Below are 27,775 nucleotides of genomic sequence, written 5' to 3'. Positions count from 1 at the left end.
AGGCAACACTAATTAGACATGTATCCGTGCGAGTTAGCATCTCGTTCTTTAACTCTTCCTTAGATCGAGGCTTTCGAGGGCAGAGGTCAACCTCGTGACGTGCCTTTGACGAGTGTTGTGTGCAAGCCGTGCACTATTCGTTTTTATTGAATCATTGGATAGTTCTTGTTTATTCTGCTGGCAACAATTAGCACTTTAATAGAATGTTTAAAGTCATTTAAGTGACATCACTCCAGTTGTTGCCAGCTCTTTCTCTCTCACTCGCAGAGCTGACCTTTTTTAAAGATACAGTTTAAGTGTCTGATCTAACTGCCATGCTGGAAGGTCTGTGTGTAAGGAGACGAAAAACCCATTGTGAATATTTATATTTGTCAGTGAAACTTTCGCTGTTGCATGTCATGAGATGCTTTCGTCAAGCAACACGTGACGGCCTGCAAGGCGGTGAGAGTCTGGCAGACGAGGAGACATGTTTCTGTTTCCTTTTTGGGCGGTGCTGGGTTAGAAGTAGGTTCACCCTCACTCCTCTTCTCTGTGGACAGGTTTGCTGACACGTGTTAGTGTAGGGGGCGTGTGACACACACGGTTTACTGACACGTGTAGTGTGGGGGCGTGTGACACACACACATCAGCGTGGTTCGTGAGGAAACACACTTCCTAACCATCACTAACTCATCTTTTCCCCTGGCGTCTCAATTCCTGGACAGATTCCCCCCACTAACTCCTTTCTCCAAACTTTTAAATTCGTTAGTACCAAGGCGAGAACTCCGTATCCGGAAAGACATCACACGTCCTTTAGTTATAGCTCGGTTATTGTAATTTCTTCCGGCCTCTCAAGCTTTTCTTTTCGGTTGTACATCCTACACAAGTTGTGTCGGAGTTCCGTGGGTGTCTGTGATGTGCACACCACACCAAGCAGCTTCCGCTCAGAAACATACACTAAACAAACTGGCACAACGGAGCTAATTAGTCAACCAGCGAGGAGTGGACACAACTTTAACAGTCATTTGTAACGAGACTACAGGTCTCCCTCGTCGCCGCTCGTACTTCATCATGGCGCCGCTCGGAGTGTGTGAAGGTGGAGCTGGTCTTCGTGTGCACAACTCTTTCTGCACATCCACTGGAGAAGAATAAACAAGTAGACACACACCTCACTTCTTCACTTCCAAACAACACAGTTTTTTCCCCAGACAAAACCAAAAGGCAAGCAAGTCGGTGTCAAATGAACATTTATTCAGCTCATGGATGATACAGTCAATACGAGTGGACGCAACGGCTTAAATAATCATAAGTAGTATCACATACCTCAGCTTTACACTTACTGCAAAATACATTTGCTCAAAACGCGTTAGTCAGGATCAGACCTACAGAAAAGTGCCGAGGCTAATCCGTGCACAATATTGCAGTTTTCTGAAGACAAGAAGCCATGAAAAAATAAATTTTTAATTTAAATGGATTTAAGCTCAGAGATATTTACATCTTTGTGATACCGGCTACAGGTGGCCGTGGCTGTCAACAGTCAACAGCAATGACAACTGCTGCGCGAACACATACTGTCCATAGTGTGCTGCTGTATGATGTGGGGACAGGAAACTGAGTGGGCAACACGCAAACTGATCATTGAGGACAGCAGGAATGGACGAGACAGAAGTGACAGGACTTCCAAAAAAAAAAAAAAACTTTTCATCTCATCTACAACTGAAGGCTAATGACTGTCGAGGCTTCATACCGCCGGACTTGAGCAAAAGGTTACAGAAGTGGAAAAAATGGCAAATTAAAAAAGTCAAAGCTTCGTGTGCCGAGAGGGTGGACTGTTATTTTCTGACAGCACCAGCCTGTCTTTTAACCTTTTCAACTCTTTTTTTGGTCGAGCAATGACTGACCCAGCGGTCACGAGGCATCATAAACATAAAAGTTTTTTTAGTGTTCAGAGTGCCGTTCACTGCACACTACCCACGCATGCGCAGACTATGGACAGGCAGCGACTGTCGAGCTGGTGGGTTGCCTGCCCACAGATGCGGCTTTGATGAAGAGATGTTTCGGGGACATCTGTTATCGGAGCAGTTCATTATGGCGGCGAGCTGACAGCCACACACTGTGTGTGACATCCGCCAGCCTCAGTTCGGCTCGTTGGCAGATTCCCTACAGGTCTGCTAGCAACTCTTACCGAAAAGGAGTAACACTATTGCACTTCGGCGGGAAGCTTAAAAAAATGGGGAAAGAGTGGAAACACCTGTCTAATAACAGCACTTCTAAGGGAATGATGACCATGAAGGCAGAATAGCTAGGGTATAGTCTTATCATCCTTCGAATTATAGAAAAAAAATGCACAAAGGAGACAAAAACAACTAAAAAAAAAAGGGCTTTGAAACTAAACAAATTAGAATCCACGAGCCCTGCCTTGAAGCATGAGCTACAAACCTCACTGTGCTAGTACTAACAGAAATTAGTCCTATGGTGATACACACAGTGAGAAGGTGGGAGAGACAGTACGGCGATCGGACGAGCAGCTTGACCGACCGACTGCAAGCGTTAGTTACTGTTTACAGTCACATTGCATCTTCTAAACAGTTTTAAAACAAGCATTCACACATGCTTTTTTTCACTTTCAAGCATACACACAGATCCACGCGAAACCAGAGTTATCAACAGGAAATCGTTAAGGCACTGCCGAAATGGCTGAGATGTTTCTGGGACTCACCGGTGGGCTTCTGAAACTTAACGAATAAGGTATGCACCGAATGAAAGTGCTGTTTCTATTTTTTTTCTCTCTCCAACATGCCATCCAAGGCAAGAACATGAAGGCAATCTTTGCAGCCTGATCTGCCTTACGACCCTCCCCACCAACAGTCCTTCAGCGGCGCAGACACACGATGCAAGGCGAAACGGGTGGATGCCCTTAATCAGTCGAGACCAGGCCTTGCTCCTACCCTACACGGAGTAAAGCTGTAGACTTTCCCTTAATTGCCTAGTGGAGAGGGAAGAGGTTTTTCGTTCAATCAACAAGAAAAAACACTGATTCATTGGCCGGATGCACCAAAAATAACCTCTACCCCCAGCGCCCCTTCTAAAGTGGTTAGATGGCAATAAACCGGTGAAAGTATAGTCTGTTGTAAGGCAAACGATTAGAGAATTAAGAAAAAAGTGTCTGCAACCGACATTTACAAATGTCACACACAATATCATGTTTGATAATACCCCTTGGCTCTCCTTCATTTTTGATGCCACTGAAGAGACTGACTTTACAACAAAAATTGACAAATGTGCTTTCATATCTTTTAAAAAAAAGGTCCAGTCAAAAGAAGACACAGTAGGATCAAATTATGTCTTACCCACACCCAGTAAGTCTGTTTTTAAAAAAAGGAAGCAAAGAGAAGGATTAAAAAAAAGGAAACCCTCACAGCGTTTACTTGGCGACGCCCAAATATCTGACAAAATCTGAAGATAGGCCCGGCCTGTGAAAAGCGTTATGGCGTCAAACAAGGCGAGCTACATCGATATAAGGACCCGCCCCACAAGGCACAGAAAACCATTAAAACATGTTATTTGCAAAAGCCTTGTCGGGACTGTAAGCTGCACAGAAATCTGGGCCAAAACCAAACATAACTGTCGGACATGGGATCCCCCTCTGCACGCCAGGCTCTCTGAAGACAAAACAAACTTAATTCCCTAACGGCGTGTTGGGATTAGAACGCCAGCGCGCCCGGGTGCAACTAGCCATGCACATTGCCTGCTGGGTAATAGTTTAAACGTTGCAAATCACCGCCCGTGACTCATTCACCTCAAGAAGCGCACATGGAAACGTGGGTGGGGCACCAATATCTGCCGCTGAATTTCTCTTCCTATTTCTTTTCATTTACATACAGCCCCGCCGCACTTTTCACACAGGAATTCTAAGGCAACAAACTTTACTTCAACATTTGGCTACGGCGAACTGTAATCGTTAGGAAGATGCTCGAAGGTTGGTGTTAATGACTGAAGGATGGGAATAGAGGAGGGAGGATGGCTGGTAGATTCATGCTTACGTTGCATTTTACAACGTATCCCGTGCAAGGAACAGAACCTAACAAAAACAAAACAAAAACAAAATTCAACTCAATTACGAGATCATCTTAATTAAAAGAGGGATGGTGGTGGTGGTGGAAGAAACTAAGCGCGAGAAAGCTTTGTATTCCACTGGTCTGCTGCTCTCAACTGGTCATTCTGACAAGAAAAGCATGGGCATCGAGTGACAAAACAGGCCCATACAACAAATAAAACCTGAAAATGAACGAACGCAACAGTCAAAGTTCGTGGGGACAAGCATCAAAGAAAGCGCACCGAAACAGCAAGGGACACAATGTATGTAGCAATGGGCGACAATCAGACAGGAGCTCGACTGGGACACATTGCTGGGATCACAAACGAGAATCTGCTTCTTTCGGCCGAGGCACCATGCCTGCACTCGGTCTCGACCCAAAAGGTTCGAATCTACAAGAACCACGTTTTTATGTAGTTCTGAAGATTCGCACCTTACACATGTAAGTTTGATATAGACAGATCCAACGACCTACATACAACTGCTAAGTGAAAACAAGAGAAACGATGAAGACTAAAAACGAAAAACAAAAATCAGTCGTGATGGGCACATGCATCAGGATGGTTTCCCAACACAATCAATTATGAGCAAGACACTCAACGTCAGCAGAAGAAAGTCATCGAAATGCATTCCGGTGTTCCGCACAGCACGACAAGACACGAGTCCTGCCACGTGCCACGCGCCGGCCAAGAATTAATCGTTTTCCAACAACGAGAGGCGTGAACATGCTCCCGGACATCCGCGCTTCAACATGCGCATATCAAAGGTCACGTGATTACAACGGACCGGACCAGCGCAGCGCTGCATTTTCCGTTACAATGGAGAAAGGCTGTGGTCTAGCTTTCTCTCTGGAATGAAAGAGTCCACGAGTGGGTGAAGCTCGAGAGGATAACTCGTGTAACTGGCAGGAACCAGAAATTAAAATAATAATAAAAACCGTTATCTGTACAGACGTAGTTTATGACTCCAGATGGTCGTTCACTGCCGATGATGTCTTGTTTGGTTTCAGGTGGGAACCATTCTCGCACGCACGAGGCCACGTCGAGTTTATACTTGAGCTAAACCTCATTTTGGAACCCCGTAAGCGGTCCGTTTGGAAACGCTTACAATGACTCAGCACATCTGTTTTCAGGTTTTAAAAACTTGATTAGGTCCTGCCGAACCTCATCCTCACCCCGAACACAGGCCACAGCGAGGCTACAATTTAAAATGACGGTCATGTAGTAGCGGTTTGTTTTTACGATGGAACAAAGGATGTGTGGTACACACCTACAGATCCTACCTAGCAACTCGGGTGCTGGCATCTCATACACTGGGTAGTCGTCAGTCACGTGGCAGGGAAACTAGAGAATAGATTGGCTCTGCAGTCACGTGATGTTGGTGGCCTGGACAGCCTGCTACAGCACCTCATGACTACCACTGGCCACGCCGCTGTAGCCTTTCTTTCGGTGGGTGGACGGGTGTGAGGGAGGTAAAGAAAAGTAGGTTGCACCTCTCTCATGCAGTATGCAGGAACATTCAAGCAGCCACGGCGGTGATTTCAATTAACAATAATGAGTTTTGGGACCGGCAGCGTTCGTATCTCCTCTCCACACACACGCGAGCCTCTTCCACAGACCAGGCAACACGGGACACCTAACGCCCAGCACAGTGAATTCGATTAGCAGTTTATCGGTTTGCAGTGGATGATAGAATCTGATGGACTTCCGCTTGCACTCAAGATGTCTAATGATAAAACGGTGGAATCAAGAAAACGATGCTTCAACTTAAAAGCAGTAATTGTATAAAATATAGTTATCTACTAAAAATAATTCACAACCTTTGAATGAGTGTCGTTCTACTGTCGTGTTGGTAACCTTTTCATTTTCATAACAAAATGTCAACATTACGTCCACTTAAACTTTCCAGTTAACCAATCAGTTTTTCATCATTGGTTTGAAACACGTATTCTTTTGACAGAGATCAACTATGCCTACTTCAGTTCTCGAATGTTGTACACACTACTTTAATCTTTCACCGACAGCAAGCTTATCGTCTTTGTGATACTTTAACCTCAGTAGACTTAACTAGTTATTGGAATTAACGGGTCGGCCTCCCTGGCCGATGGCAGTTGCCACCTTTATGACCAGCATGGACGCTTTTGAGCACCCTTCTTGCCAAACTTCTGTAGAGATAGTAAATAGAATCTTAGAATATCGTTGTTTACTCTTTCCATCTTTATCAAATCCCTCCACCCGGCTTTCAAATATGCACCAGTCTTTCTTTTAATAATTGCTGTATTTCTGGACAATGTCAGTGTCTGATCGAGTTTATGACCCTTCGATAGAATCGCACACTTATTTACATAACTTCAACTATACCTTTAGTATGGTTGTGCATATATCTTTGTGTCTGTACAGTAAAACGTTCCTCACTGACGTGACTGTCCACCGGTCTGTCCAAGAAACATGATCAACGACATTTGAATGTTCTCCGATGATCGTGTTTTGGGGAACACGGAGGCACGTGGGAGGCGAAGGAGAATGATATAGCCTAAAATGCTGGCGATGAAGGGGAGTTAAACCGCTCCTTCATAACGCCGACGCTTGAGTGATGACCAACTTCAGTTCGTGTGCAGCATGCGAGACATCCACAACACGGTCCACCATCTCTTGCACGGCCGGCACTGACGGGTACTGCAGTGCTGCCACTTTCGTGGCCTGCACGGAGATCTTGAGGCACTCGCACATGTGGTTGGCGCAGTGCATCACCTTGTTGCGCACCTCGCAGTTGGCTAGGCTGCGGTGCAGGGCGTCGCTGATGTACACCAGCTTGTGCGCCGTGACGATGACGAACTTGCTGTTGGAGATGAAGACCTTGGGCGGCTCGTTGTTCTCGATGCACGTGAAGAAGGCGTCGATGGCGTTGGTGAGCAGTGTGGCATGGGTTTCAAGCTGCCCCGAGTAGTACACCAGCACCTGCTTGTCGCTGGGCTCCAGCACCGTGCTACTGAAATCTGAACTGAGGTAGCGAGGGGGAGGTTGAGTTGGGCTGGCAAAGGGAAGCCATTCAGGTTGACTGGAGTTTTCAGCTCTTGCTCGTCCTGTTCGCCGTCTGTTATGTCCAGTGCGCTGAAGCTCTCGATCGTGTTGCCCTCTATCCTGGCGCATTCTTTTCGTCGGAACCAGGTCCACGTCGGCAAGCTGTTTGGGGAAATCTTCCGACACGGTTTTCAAATGTTGCGGCGTTTTCTGTCTGTCCTTGTTTGATTGCTCATTGCCACTTTCGTCTGGCAAAATTTTCAGTCCGTCTGACACCAGGGCCGTAGACACATCCCGTTGAGTCTGTTGCGACTGCTGCTGCTTTTGCTGGAGCTTCTAAGCCCTGTTGCTGGGCAGCCACGTCGCGAGCCTCCAGCTGAACGTAGTCGTACTCTTGGATGAGATCACTGTAGTCCCTGTCATCGGCTAGTCGAGACTGCTCACCCTTGTGAGCGATATCGCTGAGGTTATCCAAGGCACCGGCCAGGTCCGAGTCTTTTCCTTTCTGCTGTTGTTGCTGATGCTGGTGCTGTGGCGGCGGTGGCAACGGTCGTTCTGGTGTCGGCAGAGCAGGCAGTGGTCGTTGCTGTAAAGTCCTTGCCCTAAATGTTATAGTCCCACCCCCACGCCAGAACCACCGCCACTACCTCCTCCAACGCCGTTTCCGGCGGCAGTGCCTTGTTTGGGCAATCCCTCGGGTTTTGGGAACTATGGGTGGCTTGCTTGCAACATGGATCTCGGCAGGGGTCGTAGCGTTTCTGCTGTGGGCAGCAAAGTCAGAAGAGCGTTTAAACAGAAGAGAGCTGTTGCCTTGGATAAGGGAGCCCAGTTTCTTGGCATCAGGCACAAGTTCTTTGGCCAAGTTGATGATTGTACCCAGATCATCCGATGTTCCCGGCTCGACAGGCTCCACCAGTAGGTTCACTTGCCACTTCATCTCCTCCAGACCACGCAGGGCCTGGGAAAAATTCTGCTTGTGTTGCTGAATAGGCGTCACGTGACGCACGAGCCTGCTGACCAGCTTTTTGTCACTCAGGCGGGCCGAGTTGGCCAATGTTCCCTGGGCAAAGTCCACGTACTCGCCGAGGGCCTTGTTCAGCTCCACGCAGGCCACCTTGATGTCGTAGATACGCTTATGCAGAGAGTCCTTCTGGCGCCATGTGGAGGAGACAAAAGCCAGCAAGCGCGAGGACGTGCGACTGACCTCCTGCTGCAGCTTGACCAGCAGCTCCAGCGCCGAGTCCAGGTCCAGCAGCAGCTCCTCATACAACCCTTCCGCCCCGCCCGTGTAGTCAGCCCCAGAACCCCGCGAGTCTACACTGCACGAGGACAGCCGAACTCTCATCCGATGAATCCGAGCGTGCGGAAATGACAGAGTCCCGTGTCACTTGGGGCGGAATGTCGTACACGGCGGATGGGTCGTGGTTCACGGACGTGGCGGATCCAAAGGCCGGGTGGGTGGCCTTAAGGCTTAGCTTGGGCGCGTTGCTGCGTGGCAGGTCGTACAGCTCGTCCAGCGCGTGTTCCAAGCTACGACTGCGTTTGATATCATTGTGCGGCCGGTCGAGAGGCAGGTCAGTCAAGTGCGAGACGCTGCTGCTGCCCAGGTGGTTCGGCGGCTGCGGAGAAGTCTCGCGGGCCCTCGCGTTAGCCGGCGTGTCGTACAGTCCCAGCCCCGAAGTCCATGGACAGTTGCTTAAGGGCGCGCGCCTCACGCGGCGGCAGGTCGTAGGCGTCGTGCAGCGAAGCATCAAGACTAGAGCGCGCTGAGTCCGGTAGACTGGCCGAGGCCGCCGACAGGCGGTTGGAGGCTAGCTGCGAGGAGCTTCCCGACAGGCACGACTCAGTGGAGGCCGTGGACAGTAGACTTGCACGATTTCCGGTGCCGGTGGAATCTCGTGACAGCCGCCTATAGGATGGTGAGTCGTAAGCTGTTTCCGACGACGACATCGATAACGGCAACTCCATGCTTTTGCTGGACGAAGGGATGTCATAGGTTGGGTTGTCGTCGGAGAGGATGCGCTCAAGGGAGGCGCGCTTGCTGCTGGGAGGCGTTTCGTAGTGCCGCTCGACAGGAACCCCGCCATCGGCTGAGGACCGTTTGCTGCTGGGAGGTGTGTGCGAGACCTGCTCCCCCGAGAGGCGGCGCGCCGGGCCCAAGGTGTTACTGTCGAGGGACGCTCTATGGCTGCCGGGTGGAGTCCGCTCGCACGAAGCTCGCTTACTGGAAGGCGGGGTGTCGTACAGTGAGCTGCTACCCGCGGGGGCCGGGCGGCTGTTAGGGGTATCGTACACGTCATAACCCCGGGGCTCGGGGGAGGACTCTTTGCTGGGAGGGAAGTAACGAGAAGGGGGGACGTCGTAGTCCTCCATTGAGCGGTTGGGCTGTTTGTACACATACACCTCACCTTTCTTCTGCGGCGTGACAACCTGCAAAAAAGCATAAATAAAAATTACAGTACAGCTGGAAACATTGTCTCTACTCACTTCACAAATTGAAAAAAGACAAATAGAGAAATGCGTTTTATAAACACTTTTAAGCGAACAATGAGTTTGATAAGCAAAAAATGTGACAATGGCTTTAACTCAATTCTTCTTCCTTGTGACCCATCCATATCAAGATTAAATGTAATTGAAGTTAATAAATAAAAGCTGTTACCGTTTTCTCTTTACAAATACCTTATTCCAACACAGTGATGGTAACCGATATTTGTTGTGTTTGCTTTCTTTACAGTGTTGACATCAGCCAAGATGTCTAGCTTGCGCGTGCACGCCACGTGAATGTCTATCGCCATACCTCGTCATTCCACACAGTCTCTCTCACATCCCCCGCCCTTCCCCCACACGCACGTACACAGGAACTATTTCAGTAAAAATGACCATAATTATAGAAAAACCCAGAAGCAAGCGACATTATCTTCGAACTGCGACGGAATCACAAATCTTAGCAAAACTTCCGCCAAAGAAAGGGGCTTTGTGAATTGCAAATATTTCACGAACACTCACCCAGTCCTTCTTGAGACCTTTTCCCTCTAATATGCATAGTATTTACATAAAATACTTGACACATGCCGTGCATGCTTGCAACTACAAGCCTCTGCGTGCGAGGCCCAATCCGCCAGTGTGGGTCATATGCATGCCTGGGGCCTGTCAAGCTGGCAGCTGACACAGCTCTGGCCTTATCTGTCCCCAGAATGCATTTTATTTTTTACCTCTTTAGGAACGCACTAGCTTCATCTTGTCTGCCACCACCCTACCACCGACCTTATCCGCCATGTGCACGCATAAATTCCGCAGAATCTTTCGATGGGATGAATCCAGCCAGCAAAGCTTTCTTTGTCTAAATTTCGAGTAGCCGCATACACATTTCGATAATAAAAGTTCAAGAGATTTGAAAAAAAAAAAAAAGACTTGAACCCGGCTGACATCGTTCATAAATACAAAACCCCTTTTAAACAATGAGCGAGAAAACTAAATAAACCATACTGTAATAACCATAGCTACGACGCGGCAGCTCGGATCGGTTAGGTTGGTCAGTCCGGTCTTAATTAATCAGACGAGATCCTCCCGGTTACCTTGTTCACTCACACGGTCGCAAGGACAATGTTTTTTTCTGTCAGCAGACACACGGGTCTGGTCACATACCTGTTTAAAGCAAGTCTGTCCGCGATTCACTGTCTCCCTCAACTTAAATCCGTGACCGTCTCCCATCAGGGAGGTGGAAAAGGGACAGAAGACAGCTTACACCATGCTCCCTTCCACAATCACAGCCTCGTCATGCTATGGACCCTACAGTGGTCCAGGATATACATACGGGTAGCTGTTGGGGGGTAAATTTGTTTGCGCCGCACTCGTCTGCACCTTAAGATCCCTCTCCGCCCTGCAAGCTATGCACCAATGGGAACGGAAGCTTGTCACGTGCAGCCGTCCCTCTGGAACCGTCAGGAGCGTGCTGACATAATAAAATTAACCATCCAATCGAAGGGCTGCTTTGTCGAGAAGCCCTACTGACTGAGGCATGAGTAAGCCGCCACGACCAATCCCCTACGTCTGCAGAAACCGAGGACTTTGTGGAAGACGGATCACGCGTCCATGTCCCCATCTGTCCGAGAGTTTGTGAGTTTTCCTTAAACACGCTTTTGTAACCAGACACTTCTGCTGAAAACGAACCAAATGTCTTGGTTGGGTTTTCCAAACTAGAAATGTGAGCGCACGCGTGTTTATGTAAACGATGCTAGGCTTCAAATGTAGGGAATGCACAGAATGTTTGTTACCCGTCGGCCAAAGGCCACGAGAACCTTTAAATCAAGTCAGGAGAAAACAGGAAAGTTTGTATAGCCTCGCTTCCCGTATTCTGTTCAGGATTCTAGATACTGAAAAAAATGTTTCAGACTGCCGAGCATGCAGAAGAAAAAAGACAAAGATTATTTTTCCAACCAGGGTCAGTTGTCTAAAGTGAAACATTAAGAGAAGTAAACTAAAAAAAAGTTATTCATACTTTAAATAAACAGGTATGAAGCCTATGTGTTAATGCTGAAGCGCCAGACCGGAAGGACCAGACCGGACATTCCCCAGCGCACGCTGAACGGGATGCAGTTTAGTATTTTCGGTAAAGTAGCCTTCAAAATGTCCTCGATAACATCTCACACACTCCCCCAATCTCTACCTCCTCCCCATCTAACCCCTGGCTTCAGACGCAAGCGGATGCAAGCAGGAAACAAAACAAGCAGTCGCCACCGACTTCGCGGTGACAAGCGCGTGACCCAGTGAACGTGACACCTCGGTCTAGGACGTGCCGCAACTTCAGCAGTTCGGGACAACGCCACGGACTGCCGCAAAAAAAAAAACCCAACAACAAACAAACTAAAGAACCCTTTAGCGTGAACGTTGCCGAGCAGCAGTTCGTATGCAATGTCCCTTGAACACACGGCATCCACCTTGTGTGACGCACGCACGAGGAGGGATGGACCGACCCGCGGTGCATATGCAGAGGCCTTGTCTCAGGGTTTCACTCGACTGGCTTTTTGCTACGCTTCCCTTAGTATGCATTAGAAAGGAATACTACAGGTGTGGACAAAGCATAGGAAACGCTGGCCACGCTCAAAGGTCGAGAGGGGTGCACTCCCCCCCCCCCTAATGACAGTTAAAATCAGTCTAAGATACTATTTCCCCAAATCTGGGCGAACACATTCCTCCAGCCATTCCTGTCATAATGCCTATAACCCTCAGCATGTATAGAAAGGAGTGGACAACACAGAAGAGCACATGGAAACATTCACCATAGAAGGCTGGGGTCCTTAATTAGGAATATATGTCAGCTAAGGTAAAGATGTTGCCTGCATTTGTGCATCGCATTTTGGGCGTATTATTCGAGAATTAATGGGGTTAACTCCTCATATCTTTAATAAACTAGGGTTTCCTCTTTCGTTGTGTTAAACTTTGCAAAGTTTCCATGTAATCCAGTAAATATTGTATCAATTTCTACACAACTTTACTATCTTGAACAGCAATTCTTTTTCTCTCATTCCAGCAGTGAGTGAGAGAATGATTCCCACTCTGAAATGTGTATGTTAGGAACGTGTGAGCACTGTTTGCGGAGTGTGGCAGCTTGTATAAATGCATCTTGAACGCGCGCGCGCGCACACGAATGAAGCTGCACGTCAGAAGAAATGACTACAAACAACGGGTGTTTACAGTCAGTTCAGCACCAACGCCAACGGCATTCATGGCTGCATTACGAGAAGAGATAAAACTCGAGGAGGGGGGCAACACACACAAACTGCACGAAAAATCAAAAGAAGTCGTGAAAAAGGTGCTGGAAGACAACCGTGAATTACTTCCCGACTTCTCCAGATACACTAAAAGACAAACAAAAAAAGATGAAACTTTGAAATTAGTTTTGGTTGAACAGTGCACGGCTTGCACAACGTGTGCGGCTGCAGCCGTCGGAGACGGGGAGTCTCCAGCATACCAGGTGAAACACAAGTACTCTCGTTACACCGCAATGCAGCTTACATTCCAGTCGCTGTACATCTTCTAGAACTTACGGCGATGTTCATGCACAGACAGATAATACAAGCGCTTTGAAACCCATCCTACCGCTTCATTTCTGTTAGCACTCTCTTAAGTATGCTGAAAAACAGTAATGTGCGAGTTCCTTCAATTCAAACAACAAACGGCTTTTGATGACAAGTAATGATGCTGCACTTAGAATGCAAGTATGTTGAGAAACAGAAATGCATTAAAAATAAGTAATTTTTAACCTAACGCCTAACCTAAGCTGTTCAAAAGAAACTTTTTAAAATAAATAATAATAAAAAACCCAGAATACCTAATCTGCTGTATTCTCGAGAAAACGCTATCACTATCATCGGCAAACATGGCTCCCGAGGATGGTCAGTGGGTAAAACCCTTGACAGCAAGAGATATCCCCAGGATTTCCCTACAAGGCTCGACGCACAATCGCCACATACTTTAAAGGATCCACTAACACTGAATTTTTAATAATAAGAAGAAGTGTTTTCTTGCTTTTTGATCGTTGTCTATTTCACCCATAATGAGACCTCTTGAACAATTAAACGTCTACCCAACCCTCTCCTGTTCTGGAGCCAGAGTGATTTTCTACCTTTGCACACAGTGAAACTGCATTTCTGGTTCATCACTGCAGTCCCGAGGGCAAAGTTGAAGACACCCTAATGATATGTCGCTTCTGAGGCGTTCAGAGGAACTGTGAGGGCCTCTCGCTGCGACTGATAGCACTGGCAGAAGGTCTGGTGCTAGCAGCTACCGGCCTCGGCGAGCTCACTCGCAGACTTACCCTCCCTATTCTGCAACGAGTCTCGACAGTTGTCCCCCCTCGAGCAGCCTCGCGAGACAAGACGGCATCTTGTTTCCGCCTTGTCTGCGATAGACTGTGATATGTACTGGCAGTCTCTCTCTCTCACTAGAAATATAACATTCTAATCTGCTCCGCGAGGCCGGCTGTATTCTTCCTGCTGGGCTGACTGCATGAATACAAATTCTGCTGGTAGCCGAGGCCCTCGCCAACCGAATCCGCTCGTTCTCTGTAAAACGGAAAATAACTAGTGTGTTGTTCGGGTGGGTCAGGGTATTAGATTAAAAGCCAAGACTGTGAACATGGAAAAACACACAGGACATTCTTAAAAAAACACTGAGAATTATTTTCAATTATTTCTCGAACACTATTATTATCATTACTATAATAAACAGCTGACTCTGGGTCCAGGAGTTAATGGATAGGTTTAAGCATGATAGTATCTCGTGTCCCAGAGCCTCCATCCTCTCTAGTGGTTGTGGGACAGTCTATGCAGGGTGGATCCATGCGTATCAAGAGATCACAACACCCGGTAATTACAACGGGGATTAGTTAAACTTTAACATCATGTCTGCTAAAACAATTTATACTGACAGCGATCGAAAATGTTAGGTTGGCAAGCAGGATGCAAGCACCGCCGGCTGCGGGCTCATTAGCCCCGTGGTGAATCGCATCGACAGAACAAAGGTGGGCACCCGGAAGAAGCGCAATAACGGGGCAGGTCCTCTGGGGGTGGGTGGCGGTGGACTACTGGCGGTTTTGAACCGATGTAAAGTTTGCTTTTAGGGTGTAATCTAAACCGTTTCGCGTTATCTTGTCAGATACACTTCCTTTGTGATCTCTCTCGTGCCAGTAGTCACTTTCATTCTATCTTCAATGAATAAAGGGGTGAGGGTGCAGAAAAGTGACGAGGGGGGAAAAAGTAAACCGGTAATGTTGACACAGATCAAACTGTCCACTGATTCTTTTTATAAATGTATCCAGTCTAATATTTACTGACTTATTTTTTGTTTTTTAAAAAGCTTCAGTATTTTAACATACAGATACCTGACAAAGTATGCAGGATACCCAGTCTGCACTGGTATTGTTACACGTGCTAGGTGTCCAGCGCAAACAGAACACAACATATGAAGGGATAAGTATAAAGCAAGGGCATGCGTGGGTACACAAGCACACACACACAAATGCATATTCTTTACTTCACTGCAAGAAGTATGAGTACCATGCGTGCAAGCTATGTGTATGTAGGGTGAGATGTTGAAGAGGAGAAGGAGAGGGAAGATCCTCTTGAGGGTTTGTTTACGACTTCCGCAACACAACTGTCAGCCCCATATGTGAAGCTGCGTCATCACTCTCAATTGGCAACCACAAACTTTACGGTTGCCGAACTATTTTCATCAATCTTGCCAGCCCACGTTTGGTGTTGCCACGACTGATACGCACCTGTGGGCGATGACGACATCCTCCACATCATTGTCGTTATCAGTCAGTATTATCAGTATTAAAAAGGACTGCAACGGCAGACTGCTTTTAGCTTCGCACATTGTTACATAAAGGAATCAACTTTTCCTTTCCACAAATATACTGGTTTCTGCAAAATCTTCCTGCTTTGTTTACGCCATATGAAATCCCCATAAAATAATAATACTCAAACTATTAATAAAAATAAACTCAAGATTTGTATAGCGAATACTCACACTCGTAGGAGCATGCCCCTAACATTTAAGAACAAGAACAAGACATGGACAACACACAAGGAACAGGAAAACAAACATTTGAACGACGTGAGGATAAACAGTACGGATGATGAATAAAAGACAGAAAACACGAAGAGGCACCGAGTAACAAGGACTGAGAGTATTTTGCAAAGACAAGTAGGGAATAAACTGAAAAGTGGGGGAGGGTGTGACAAGAGACTAAAGGGAGCAGTTTTCAGAGTCATCTGACTGTCCTACCCACACCCTCCTCGCAAACCCCCAACAAACATTTGAACCTCCTTCTGTTCTATTTTTCTTGTATTCCCTCGTCATCTAACATGTAAACATAAAAATGACAGTGAAGAGACTGGGTGCTAGAACTTCAGGCTTGTGACAATGTGTCGAGCTGGCTGACACGCTGTCTGAACAGCAAGCATATCAGACGACTCACACCCGAGGCGACAGTCACAATATTATGATTCAAAACGAACCAACACCGACACCTGCGACACCCAAAATGGTAGCACTTACATAGAACAACACCAAATGAGGCAACATTCCCACGGTGCAACACCAGCCGAGGCGACAGTGTGACACCGACACCATGACATTCAAACGAGGAAGACACGCACGACAGGTGATACTGCACTATAAGCTATTATGTACTCCATCAGATAAGTATGTTGCAAGCAGCTGGTCTGAAATGTCGGCAGGTGTTTTGCAATCAACTGTTTACTTTCCAAAGTTTATTTCCCGGTTCACACGTAAAGGGAGGTTGGGGGAGGGGCGGAGGCAGTGAGGGATGCACACAGATCTTTAAACACGCGCTGAAACCTTTCTGGCCTCCTTTTGTTGAGATTAGAAATGTTAGGGAAATGCCTTATTTCCCTCGTAAGTGTAGTTTGCGAGAGTGTGCGAGTGTGTGTAACTCGTAAGAACGGAAAAAGAGACTAATCCGTTAACCCTGTGCAGAAGCATGACTGATGACACTAGTAACCACAGTTCACCTCCAGGTTTTTCCCTTAGTGGACAGTGTGTGACATTCCCAACGCAGCCGCCGGGACGGTTGGTCCTACCTGTACAGGTGTGGAATACAGACAGGGGAATCTGTGCATTTAGTTCCTTGCCGAGTTAAGGTAAACAAATATGTTTTTATACTGTACTGAATTCTAAATTCATATTTCGCGGCAAAAGTATTGTTGAATTGTTTCATGGGAAAAATCTTAACGTTCAAGAAGAAATCACGTGATGAGTTTAGTAGCAGTGAATGGCAGAGTCTCATTGTAATTAAGTTACAGGAACTAATGTGGAGGAACAGTTAAGGAGACCCGCTGAGATGGATCCCTAACTACAGGAGGGCCTGAGAGCCTTCTACCTACACAGGACCCACCCAGGGTGACTGTCAACCGAGGGAGGGCTGGGTAACTCGAATAGATCCGGGTAGCCCTAGAGTTTCTCCCTCGTCGGACATTTGGCGAGGTTTCCACTAATGTCCAGGCCGAAGATTTTGGAAAAAATCTACCAGCATTGGTGTTTGTTTCCATGGCAATATGTGCATTGGTGTTTTAGTGTGATTGCTAGTGTGACAGCGCACCTGCCTCGCAGTGATTGGGGTGGGGAATGAAAATTCCTGGCACTGAGATTGGTGAGAGTATTTGTGTTATTGTGACCTGACCACAACCAGCTTAACAAAACAGATAACCAGGGCCGCCGAGAGCCAGCCCGGGCCCTGGGACAGACCTCTCCGGGCCCCTTGTACTTGTAATCGTAAATTATTTTCCCAGTATATAATGTAAAGGAGAAGAAGAAAAAAAATTCCACTGACCAAGGCCGGGCCCCCTTGAAAGCCACGGGCCCGGGTACACCAGACCCCCCTGTCCCCCCCTCTCGTCAGGCCTGCAGATAACACAGACGAGAAGCCCACGGACAGGTCATTGTTTCTGAGAGTCCGTGACAAGCAACGTTACTCGCAGGCTTTCAAATTAACATCGAAATTCAACGATGTTTGCGCAGCATGTTCAACATCTTACGATGAGTGAACGCTTAAACACACACACCGAGAATAAATATTTCACAATGATAAAAACAAGCAAAAAAAAAAAAAAAAAAGCGAGTTGAGAATCAGGGGACCGAAACTCGACAATGACTTGTAAAATCTGAATTAAAAACATCAAACAGCAGCAATGGCTGCACTGCCGACGACCGTCGCGGTTCATATACCTGGCGGGAAGAGCGGGAGCAAGCAACAGGTGAAAACATCCCTGGAATGCCACGTGTCATTTCGCATGACCAACTGTCCACGTGATAAACACGCAGGGGGAAAAAACTTCCAAGGGCAAAAAAGCGAGTAGCAAACAGAAATGATCCGGGTGTTTGACCTGTTTACTAGAAACAATTCATTCAACAGACCTCCGCTAACTGCTTAAAGCACCCAATCGCACCCAATGTTTTTAATAACACCCGATCTCTCACCCCCACATCCTGCCTCATGAAGAGAAATCCCGAGAACCTGCGAAAGCTCACTGTTGTGACCATGATCTCAATGCACAGGAGCGTCGACCTCCCGCGGTCGTGCAGGAGATTACGCAACGCAGCTGCACGGGGTCGGAGGTCAAGCGTGACGCCGTAAAACACTGATCCGGGACCCGCGTCCCGCAGCCCGACAATAGGTGACCCCGCGAACATTGATACACAGGCTGGTGTGTGCAAGTCTAGTATTGACCTAATCACACAATAACACGCACCTAGTTTATACTGCATGTGCTCAGGTAAAACGTCCCTTAGAATGGTGACAAACATGGAGGAATATAAAACTGGTCATTTTGACACCAAACGTAGGTGTTGGGACATGACATTAAGACAAAAAACCAAAATGAAATGATGTATTGGGTATCTATGCCAAGCGAACGATTTTGTAAAGAAGTAACATCCGCCATAATGTTTATGAAGCCGCATCTGGTGAAATTCAAAGGAAAACCCATGCAACAGGTGTGCAGGCGAGGTGAATGTTTTTACTGGAAAAGAGTGTCGCTCACTCACACACTCATTCCCGCTCCCATCCCATCACACACAACGAGAAAAACATGTCGCGACAAAAAAGTTCCATTTTCAGGAGTGGAGACATGCACCAGGTCACCCCGCCCACGTTTGACAGCGATATAAAAACTCGCAACAAAACAATGTGGTCACATCTCTCTCATACCATCTGCCCTGTGTCAGTCAAGCTACCCCAGGGTGCGGCCGAGACGTGAGGTGAGGTAGCAGCTGTTAGATGTATGTCTCCTCCTGTCACATTCACAAGCACGTCACCTCCCCCGTCTTGTCTTTCCACGACAGTGATGTGCGTTCAGTTAATGGTTACGTGGCGCTGAGGTTGCTGGGAACATATAAACTTTGCACCATGCTAATCTCGCCTGTATTCCCCACCCCGGTGTGAATGATATTCACCATCTCGCTCTTTAAAGCCATAAAAGTTTGGAACATCGCAAAAACGATTTAATAATAATAATAAAAACTTGCCATTTTGGAGAACGGTTCACTCATGTCTTATGATAGCATTCACAACACAATTTTCTCTAAAGAGACATCTTGTGAAGAAAAAAACACACAACTCATCGACAAACTGCTTTGATGCACCAGGATAATGTTTTCCTAGGAGACACAGGCAAAAGCAAAAAGTACTTTTGAGCATTTGACAATCACTACTAAGCAGCTCTTAGGATAAGGCACTTAACACGCATGCACAGACAGAAAACAATATTCATTCGGAAGGGATACACGGATTATTTAAAGTTTATAAGAAATCTCTGAACCCCTTCACGCATTTAAGAGCCTTTGTCCTCTCCTGGGATTATTTGTGTATGTGTAGTGACAACAAAAAACACTCACCAAACGTGATGAGAAGGGTTCCCGCTGACTAAGCTGTGATGTCTGGAGCATTTTTAAGTACTAAGCTAAATAAAGTCAGTTTTTTCTTTTACTTGCGCATAACCCAATCCAGCATACCTTATTTAGCTAATCGACATTTATTGGAAACAAATTTGGCAGACAAAAATACTTTTCCTCTGTGAGTGTGGTTTTGACTAATACTTTTTTCATTTTAGTAGTAGAAACCCTACCTTACTCATCTCCCCCCCCCTCAAAAAAAAAAAAAACAAAAACAAACAAACAAAACCAAAAACAAAACAAAAAAAACCCCAAAAAAAAAACAAACAAACAAAAAAAAAACAACAACAAAAAAAACCAAACAAAAACAAACGCGGCATGCTCTCTAGCTAGTAACTCATGTGCCTAATTTCATCTTTGACTCGAGTTGGTCTTTAAAAGTGAATCATCTCCGACCCTAGGCGATGGCAATCTTGCCCGACACTTTTCTCTGCCAGCGGGCGGTTTTTATGACGATTTTCATCGTTCCCTTTCTCTCGCTGATGCAACTGAAGTTACTCGGTCCTGTTTAAGAAAGCGCGCGCGCGTGCGTGTGACGACCTTTCCAGTCCTTGCTTTGTTCCCGTCCTCACCACTCTAGTCCCCATATGTTTCTTCTTCACTAGGAACACTTTGCTGACCAATGAGTTATTCCACCAACTTTCAAGCGAAACAGCACTTCAGACAAAACTCGGAAAGAGGAAGGAAATGCACACTAGGTTTGAAAAGGCCACTAAGGCAAGAAATGGCCCCTAAGACGCCCGGCCGTTTAGCCTGTTAGACTGGTCTGAGGACACGGCTCTCTGGCTATGCTTGTGAGGAGAAGCGAAGATAAATTAGAAGCACACGTACACAAATCGTGTGGGAAATCAAGTCCATTTGCACGTACACAGATGTACATCAAACACAAGGAACACGTGTATATACAAGCGCACATTTATATATATACAAGTATATACAAGTGCTCTCTCTCTCTCACACACACACTACCAAGCTAATATTAACTGGACACGGACAATGGTAAAATCAATATAAAACTAAACCACATGCAAACCACGCCAAAAGAAATTTGATTCCTTTCTGCTCGTTAGTCAGGTCTGTGACATCTGACAAAAGGCGAGGAAAAGATCGATAATAACGACAAAAGATATGCGATCAATGATAAAATGAATTACATGCACGCGATGCCACAAGAAATTTGATTCCTGGCCATTACTCAAGTTTAAGGTACTAAAAAAAAAAACTCTCTCTCGCACGTTTACACTCGCGTAAACAGGTAAACAAGAATGCCACCGAACACGCATAACAACATTGATTATTGATATCCACAAACATGCACGAAAGACCATTATTACTTATATCCACAAAGACGAATGTGAATAACATACACCATCAACTTTTGTCGACATCGACGACGAAACTTTCAAATAATCTCATTAACAAAAATTAATAGCAAAAAAGAAAAAAACACAAGGAACTAGTCATCGATCATCACCAGACACGCAGAACCCTTGTGTACCTGCAGCCTGCAATGACAGTAGGCGAATGGGTCTGTAAAACTGGACCTGTCTGCGAGGTTTCAACACAGGCTCCATGTCATTTCATAGCTTCTACAAGACCTTGAAGTCTACCTAACACAGAAACAATGGCGCTCCTCTCTTGACCCCAGCGCCCTCTTTGTATTAGTATTTAATCTAGTGTCTTTGCGGACAAGAAAACAAAACACTTCAGTTTAAAAGCTTTATAATCTTCGGATGCTAGTGTCCGAGCTGAAAATCACTACCACTACCAACATCATCGCTTGTCCTGCAGAAGCCTGATGTTCAAAGGTTAATCATTGAATGGTCGTTTCCTAAACTGATAATAATAATCATAATATAGGATCATGCGTCTATGTAGAAAGTAGCCTGCCCCAAAATTCTGCAAAGGAAAACGAAAATGTCTAACAAAGCCAAGCATTTCGGAACAACCGATGCAATTCTAATGTCGACATTCTCATCCTCTCGTGAACGCCAGCAGCGACGAACTTGCGAGGCACGTGGAAATACGAGGCCCTCAGCATGCCACGGCAAGCAGGGAGGAGAGAGCTGTCAGGACTGCACTCCTTGCTGTCACACGATGTGATTAATATTATGTTGTTTCTGCGCACGTGCTAAGTGCGAGCACAGAATTATTTAGGGTTACCTTCGCGCGCGTGCACAAACACACCGACAAGCGCGTCCAAGCCTATTGTTCTGATTACATTATGAACGGTTATGTTTAGCATTACACGTTGCTATGACTGCCATTATGGTTATGATTGAGAATTCTTCAGCTAGCACTTGCTTGAGGGAGAGTAAGGAAGACATTCCCCCGAATAGCAGTCTTCATAGAGTTTGTTGAAATTTCGGGAGTAAATGAAATGGTCTGTTTTCACCTGAATAAAAAAACAGAATACAACACTCGTGCTTCATACATGCTGACAATAAGAATGCCCAAGCTCAATTCATGCAAGAAATATTTCATGCTCGGTCTCAGTGCTAAAGACCACAGTGAATCAATTTTAACAGAGCAATAAATCGAAAAGGAGCAGAAAAAAGAGACACCTCCCTTCCTTTCTGAAAGTTCGAATGAAACAGAACAAAATGTGCAAGAACAAGTAAAAAATACGAGCAATATATACATATATCCCCTATTATAACTTAAATATATATTACTAATATTACATGAAAGTGAGTTACATCACCCAGCTGCAGCACTGCTCCGACCTCAAGAGGTCTGCATGACCTACACATCTGTGCAGCAATAACTCAAACACCTCGACAATATCCTCTCTTCTTACATCCTAAGCCATCGGTATTCTCTGATTTTTTTGTGAGGAGGCGAGGTTGTATTGTTCTGTTCTGCTCAGACCCTCTCCCCACTCTCACCTCTGTTACTCTGTCTTCAACACTTCTGGCCATAAATAATATGCATATACTGGCCTCGCGCGTGGAAAGTTAATTATCAATTGCTTGACACGACACGCGTGCGGCTCCATAACAGAGCCATATGTATAATTGAAAAAGAATAAAGTGGTCTAATCTCAACCTCTACTCTAAACACTATCAAAATTTTACGCAGTTTCATTTTAAATTTCTTCAGAACTGAACATTTCGTGTGACAGAAGGAACCTCAAATTTAATCCTAAAACATTGTATACCAGTGTTTAAACCCGATTTTTTTTATACTTTATACTAACATGATATCGACTTATAATAAAATGTAAATTGAGATTTAATTCCATTATTAAATTAAAATTATTTCATTTACACCCTTTCTAAGCTAATAAGTATGGAAAGTGCTTTTGCGCCCATTATTTTACTATGTTGTCCATCTTCCACAGCTTAAAGAAAGTTTAGGCTAATTGTTTACAGCAAGGACTAAACTGAGCCAGAAAACAAACTTATCAAAACTCATGATATCATTTTTAGTCTCACCACATAGTGTAAACAAGTTTCATCACACCACTCCTGTGGTTGTGACTGTGTCGTTGTATAAAGTGTAAATGTTTGTTTACTGTTTGTTGTGTAAAGTGTAAGCGATCGCCATGTTTAAACAAAGACCACACTTCCAAGAGCATTGTCATCACAAACTGCGCACATTACACACTACTGTAACTACCTGTGTTACATAATGCCAAGCCAAAGTTTAAAAAAAAATGTTTTTTTGGCCGAAGTGTCAATGTCTGTAGTAAACAAGACACAATCGATGACTGTAAGATATGAGACAGGTCGCGCTTGGAAGATTCTGACAGTTTGTTGGCAGAGGAAGCAAGTACAGACTAAAAATAGCAATGCCACTACTTAAAAAAAGGAAGAGGGAATCCTGAAGGAGATATAAAAAGTCTGTGCAGAAAATAGAAGTGATTTGGAGTCACACTAATGCAGTGAAAGCGGTAAGGGGTGGAATAATGGCAAACTAAAAAATGTAAAAACTACAAGTGCCCAGCTAAGGAGGAAAGGGAGACAGGGAGTGCTTTCCTATCACTACACAGTGGTACAACTCGGAGCACACACACACTATACTGAAAGGTTCAACTGTTTAAAAACACAAACACGATACTGTCGGATACTCACATCGCCCGCAAAAAGTGCAAAACCCTGTTCAGAAACAAATAGCATTCATCATGACAACAACTTGTTTTTAGAACTATTATCATCAGGAAAGAAAATATACAACAGAGTGCAAACTCAATGTACCCATAACTTTATAGCCAAGTAAAAAAAAAAATGTCGGATAGCGTTCATTACAATGAAAAAAATTGACTAATTGACCACTTTTAGTGTCTCCGGGAATAAGCCTAGAAATTCTGTTGATCATCTGCTTCCAGATTTAAAATACATGCTACAAGCAGACTGCAGACTGATTATAACAAAATAAATGAAAATGTCTGCAAAAGACGCAAAGGTCACAAAGTAGGGTTAATACTACTCAGTCTTCCTGTTTCTCATGATATGAGTGATTTTTTGCGTGTTTTGCTGTCGTTTCTGAAGATTTGTTTAGGAAGCAATATAATAACTTTGTATCATATGCAAAACGATTTTATGTCAGTCTTTTCGGCTTTAGTAAGCTATCACAACCATGTAACTTCATTTAAATCGAAAACAAAGTGCTTTGGTTGCGGAAAATAAACATGAGACTACCGGAAGACAAACGTGAAAAAACCCTCAACTGATGAATCGCAGGAAACCAATCACAGAAAGGGACCGTTTGTAAAAAAGTCAGTGTCTTACTGCAAACAGCTAGTACTATGAATTCAAATCCTGTTTCTGAGACCCAAATATTTAGTTTTTCTCTCCACGTCTCCAGCGTGCTCAGCAAAAATGATCAGCCTTCGAAGAGGATGTTTTATCAACATCTTTAGGGCTAAACTTGCCAACACGGAGCCTGCCAAGAACACACAGCCGTACTATTTCTGGCAGCCCCAGCATCCCAAAATAACACAGGCCCGGCGTGGCTGTGCTGGCGGCCAAATTTCGGCTCGGCACTCCAGCGCCAAACGGGACGCGACGAAAGGAGGCGAAGAAAAAACAGACGCAAGCCACTCTACCCTCCAGATTGTATCGAATGCCAACAGTAGATTGGTTAGTCTTCTTCCGTCCGACCTTGTGCTGTGTACTTCTATTAATACACTCGTGGGTTTTTCGGGGCTCTTTGGCTTTATATCCGCCGATTGTTTCTACGATCCTGCGTGAATGCAGAAGTGGGTTGGGTGGGACAGGAGTGGGGTTGGGGACGAGAATAAGCCATGTATTATTGCCACCACCATCGTCGTCGTTGGCGTCCTCTCCTTGTAATGAGGAGAACTGGACTTGCAAGTGGTGGCCATAGTTTGTAGAAGAACAGAAAGGCGGGGTGGGGGGGAGGAACTGCCCTACCGGAACGGTGGACGACAACGGTGCCGACACTGTAGATTGGGAATAATTTATTTCCTGGTGCGATGACAATTTCTTATAATTCAATGTCAGCAAAAACCACAGAGACTGTCTTTAATTTCCGTCGGAATTATCTTCCAAAGCCTAATAATTTTATCCACAAAAAGGTGAAAATTGTCAACACATTTAAATACTTGGCACCATCGTCACAGGAGCCTTCGATAGATACCAACATTCAAGCTATCGTGAAGAAGGCTCAGCAACGCGTCTTCATTCTCCGGAAGCTGAAGTCTTTTAGAGTCTCAGAGAATTTATCAGTTATTAATAAATTCTCATACAGAGAGTATGCTGTTCTCACTTATCTGTTTTTACAACAGTTTATCAGTGAATGACAAGAGCAGCTTGAATCGTGCTATATATATATACTAAAGTTATTGGGACAGCCCAGAGTGATTTTCACTGTTCAATACGCATACACTTTTTTTTCAAAATGTCTGCAATTCTAGTCGATGACAGGCATGTCCTGTCAAAAGAGCTTCATCAACTTTCGTTGGGCCGCCGATTCTGTGTATCTCAATGTAGGACCAAAAGAATGAAGCCGTCCTTCGTTTTCTGCCGTGTGACTTAGCGCTACTGTGTGCGAATGACTGTAGATTCATATGTAAGCCTGAACCACGAATGTATGAGAGTCCTTTTGGTGAATGTGTTATGATATGTTGTTTTGTTGTTATGCTTCCATACAGAGTTGCGTCTAACTGCCCTCTAGGATAAATAAAAATTTATCTAGACTTTTAGTCGCCTCTCCCCTCGCCAAGCCTACCCCAGACACTCACTTTGTTGGGAGATTTCTCCAGACTTCGCCGCCACTCCTTCTGCGCCACCAGCTCACTGTCGGTCTGCTGGCCGGCCGCCTTGCCACTGGATAAGCCGTCCACCATGCCGGATAGGATCTTGAGACGGTTGCCGGGGGCGATGCCCTGACGGCCGCGAAGAGAGCACAGCCACCAGCCGTCCAGCCCACTGGTGTTCTGCTCCATCACCGTCAGCACGTCACCACGACGGAACGCCAGCTCATCAGGCGACTCCGCGATGTTGTCGTACAGCGCCTTCGCTAGGAACATCTGCAAGTTCAAAGGTGAAAGTTAAGGTGAGAATACAGTTTACAACTTCTTAATTGTAACAGATGGTAGGAGAGCGGGGAAGTCGCTACATGCAACAATTTGTGCGAACATTAACAGCGAAGGATCTGGAAGGTGAAGGAGGATATAAATGAGATTGACTGGCAGTTGCCAAAGTTTATCTTCAGTTTCGTAATTAAAACTGGCACAGTCAAGTTGTTAAACAGCAATCTGATCTCGTGACAGCGACACTCCCGGTTATCCAAGAATACAGCTATTCTAGCTGTCGCTAAAGCCTTACTCGGAAGGCAAGCTGAAGATATATATGGTCGTGAAATTTACAACCGAATTGTCATTTAATGTGATCCCGTTCTTGAGCTCTGATTAAGCAGGAAAATAAAAGCTTGTTTACATCTTGGTCAGGAATGTGAAATCCGCACGTACGCGTGCGCACGCTCACACAAAAACACATCCACATCATTTCTTAGGCAGTTCTTAACCGGGAAAAGTGTCGATCCTCAAACCTCCGTCAGAGTTCCTCACAGTTTTTGTATATTTTGTTCCTGGTAATTGCACTAGCAATGAATTGGTAAACAAGTCTGGACTCCCATGTTGATCAGAGTCATGAAATCTATGTCCCAAAAAGTCACCTCAAAACCATTAGTTTCCTGAAATAGGAACAGAGAGAATGTAACAAACCATCCATGAATGTTGGCCAGGTTGCAGCGGATTGCTATCGCATCTTGCCTTGTCGGAATCGCAGCCCCGTGGCCTTGATACAAGGTGGATAGTATGGAAACCAGCTGGCACAATATCGCCTTTCCATCCACTGTTGAATCGCAGATGTGCCGCATCTTCCAAACACATGGTCGGCTTTGACATCCAGACAGAAAAGGCCGCCTGTCCCTTTGTTGTAACTTTCTGTCGAATGCCAAGATGGAATCAGCCCTCGAGAAATCTCTCTGATCTACTTCCCTGACGAATGTTGAGTGGTCGACTCGGAGTAAGTTTTCCGCTGTAAACTGACAAACTCTTTACGATAGCTTTCCTTTATCGCCAGGAATCCATACGACGAGTTTTGAAAGAAAAAAGTAGAGAGAAAGTACAAACAAATGAGAAGTCGAAACAAACTTTTCAGACCTGTTAGTTCTGTCTGGAAAGTTTTCAAATGAAACAGTTAAATGAACAGCTTCAAACAAAGGATAGTGGAGGGGTGTGTTGGAGGGAGGGATCTGAAGAACAGCCTACCTGACAAGCTGTGCACTTCCTCCCACTGCCTTGCGGTGCCGCCAGCCATTTCCCCAGAGAAATCTGCAGACCGCCCAGGGCCCAGGGAAAACCGGTGTGCCACACACCTACCTGTCCGTCTTATCTGCCACAGAAGACGGTTGCCTGCCTGCTCGTCCGCGGCCTAAATTATTTACTTCTCTACTTAACCCACTCGCTAGGTGACAGGAGGCGCGCGCACACCAAGTCGCTGCTGAGGAGGCCTGCCCTCATGTCCCACAGCTCCCACTAATCTCCTCCATCACTCACTTTCAGTATTTTTTTTTTGGGGAGGGGGTGGGGAGATGCTCCCAACGACATTGGGCACGGGAGGGGGACAGCAGAGGCAAAAAGGTTCAGAAGGCATCGCGGGATGGGGGTGGAAAATGAGGGAGAGAGAATTGTGGGGGAAGGGGGCAGGAAGACCCGAGTTGGCCTACGAAA

The 27,775-nt window shown here is 45.7% G+C and overlaps 2 protein-coding genes across 2 annotated transcripts; both read right to left on the bottom strand.

The window, feature by feature from the left end:
- Positions 1–1,209: 1,209 nt before the first annotated feature.
- LOC112553128 (enhancer of filamentation 1-like) lies at positions 1,210–27,015 on the bottom strand. The gene is made up of 7 exons (XM_025220153.1): positions 26,765–27,015; positions 25,781–26,068; positions 23,649–23,672; positions 8,744–9,525; positions 7,906–8,414; positions 7,387–7,650; positions 1,210–7,343 (listed from the first exon to the last, which is right to left on the bottom strand). The coding sequence occupies exons 1-7, from the start codon at positions 26,945–26,947 to the stop codon at positions 6,646–6,648; spliced, it is 2,748 nt and encodes a 915-aa protein (XP_025075938.1). The 5' UTR covers positions 26,948–27,015; the 3' UTR covers positions 1,210–6,645.
- Positions 7,584–8,731, bottom strand: LOC112576603 (cas scaffolding protein family member 4-like). The gene has a single exon (XM_025259183.1). The coding sequence runs from the start codon at positions 8,438–8,440 to the stop codon at positions 7,739–7,741; it is 702 nt and encodes a 233-aa protein (XP_025114968.1). The 5' UTR covers positions 8,441–8,731; the 3' UTR covers positions 7,584–7,738.
- Positions 27,016–27,775: the final 760 nt, after the last annotated feature.

The sequence above is a fragment of the Pomacea canaliculata genome, linkage group LG12 (assembly GCF_003073045.1).
Source record: "Pomacea canaliculata isolate SZHN2017 linkage group LG12, ASM307304v1, whole genome shotgun sequence".
NCBI lineage: Eukaryota > Metazoa > Mollusca > Gastropoda > Architaenioglossa > Ampullariidae > Pomacea > Pomacea canaliculata.
Note: the sequence above shows the minus strand (reverse complement) of the source record. Positions and strands in the feature narration are given on the sequence as shown.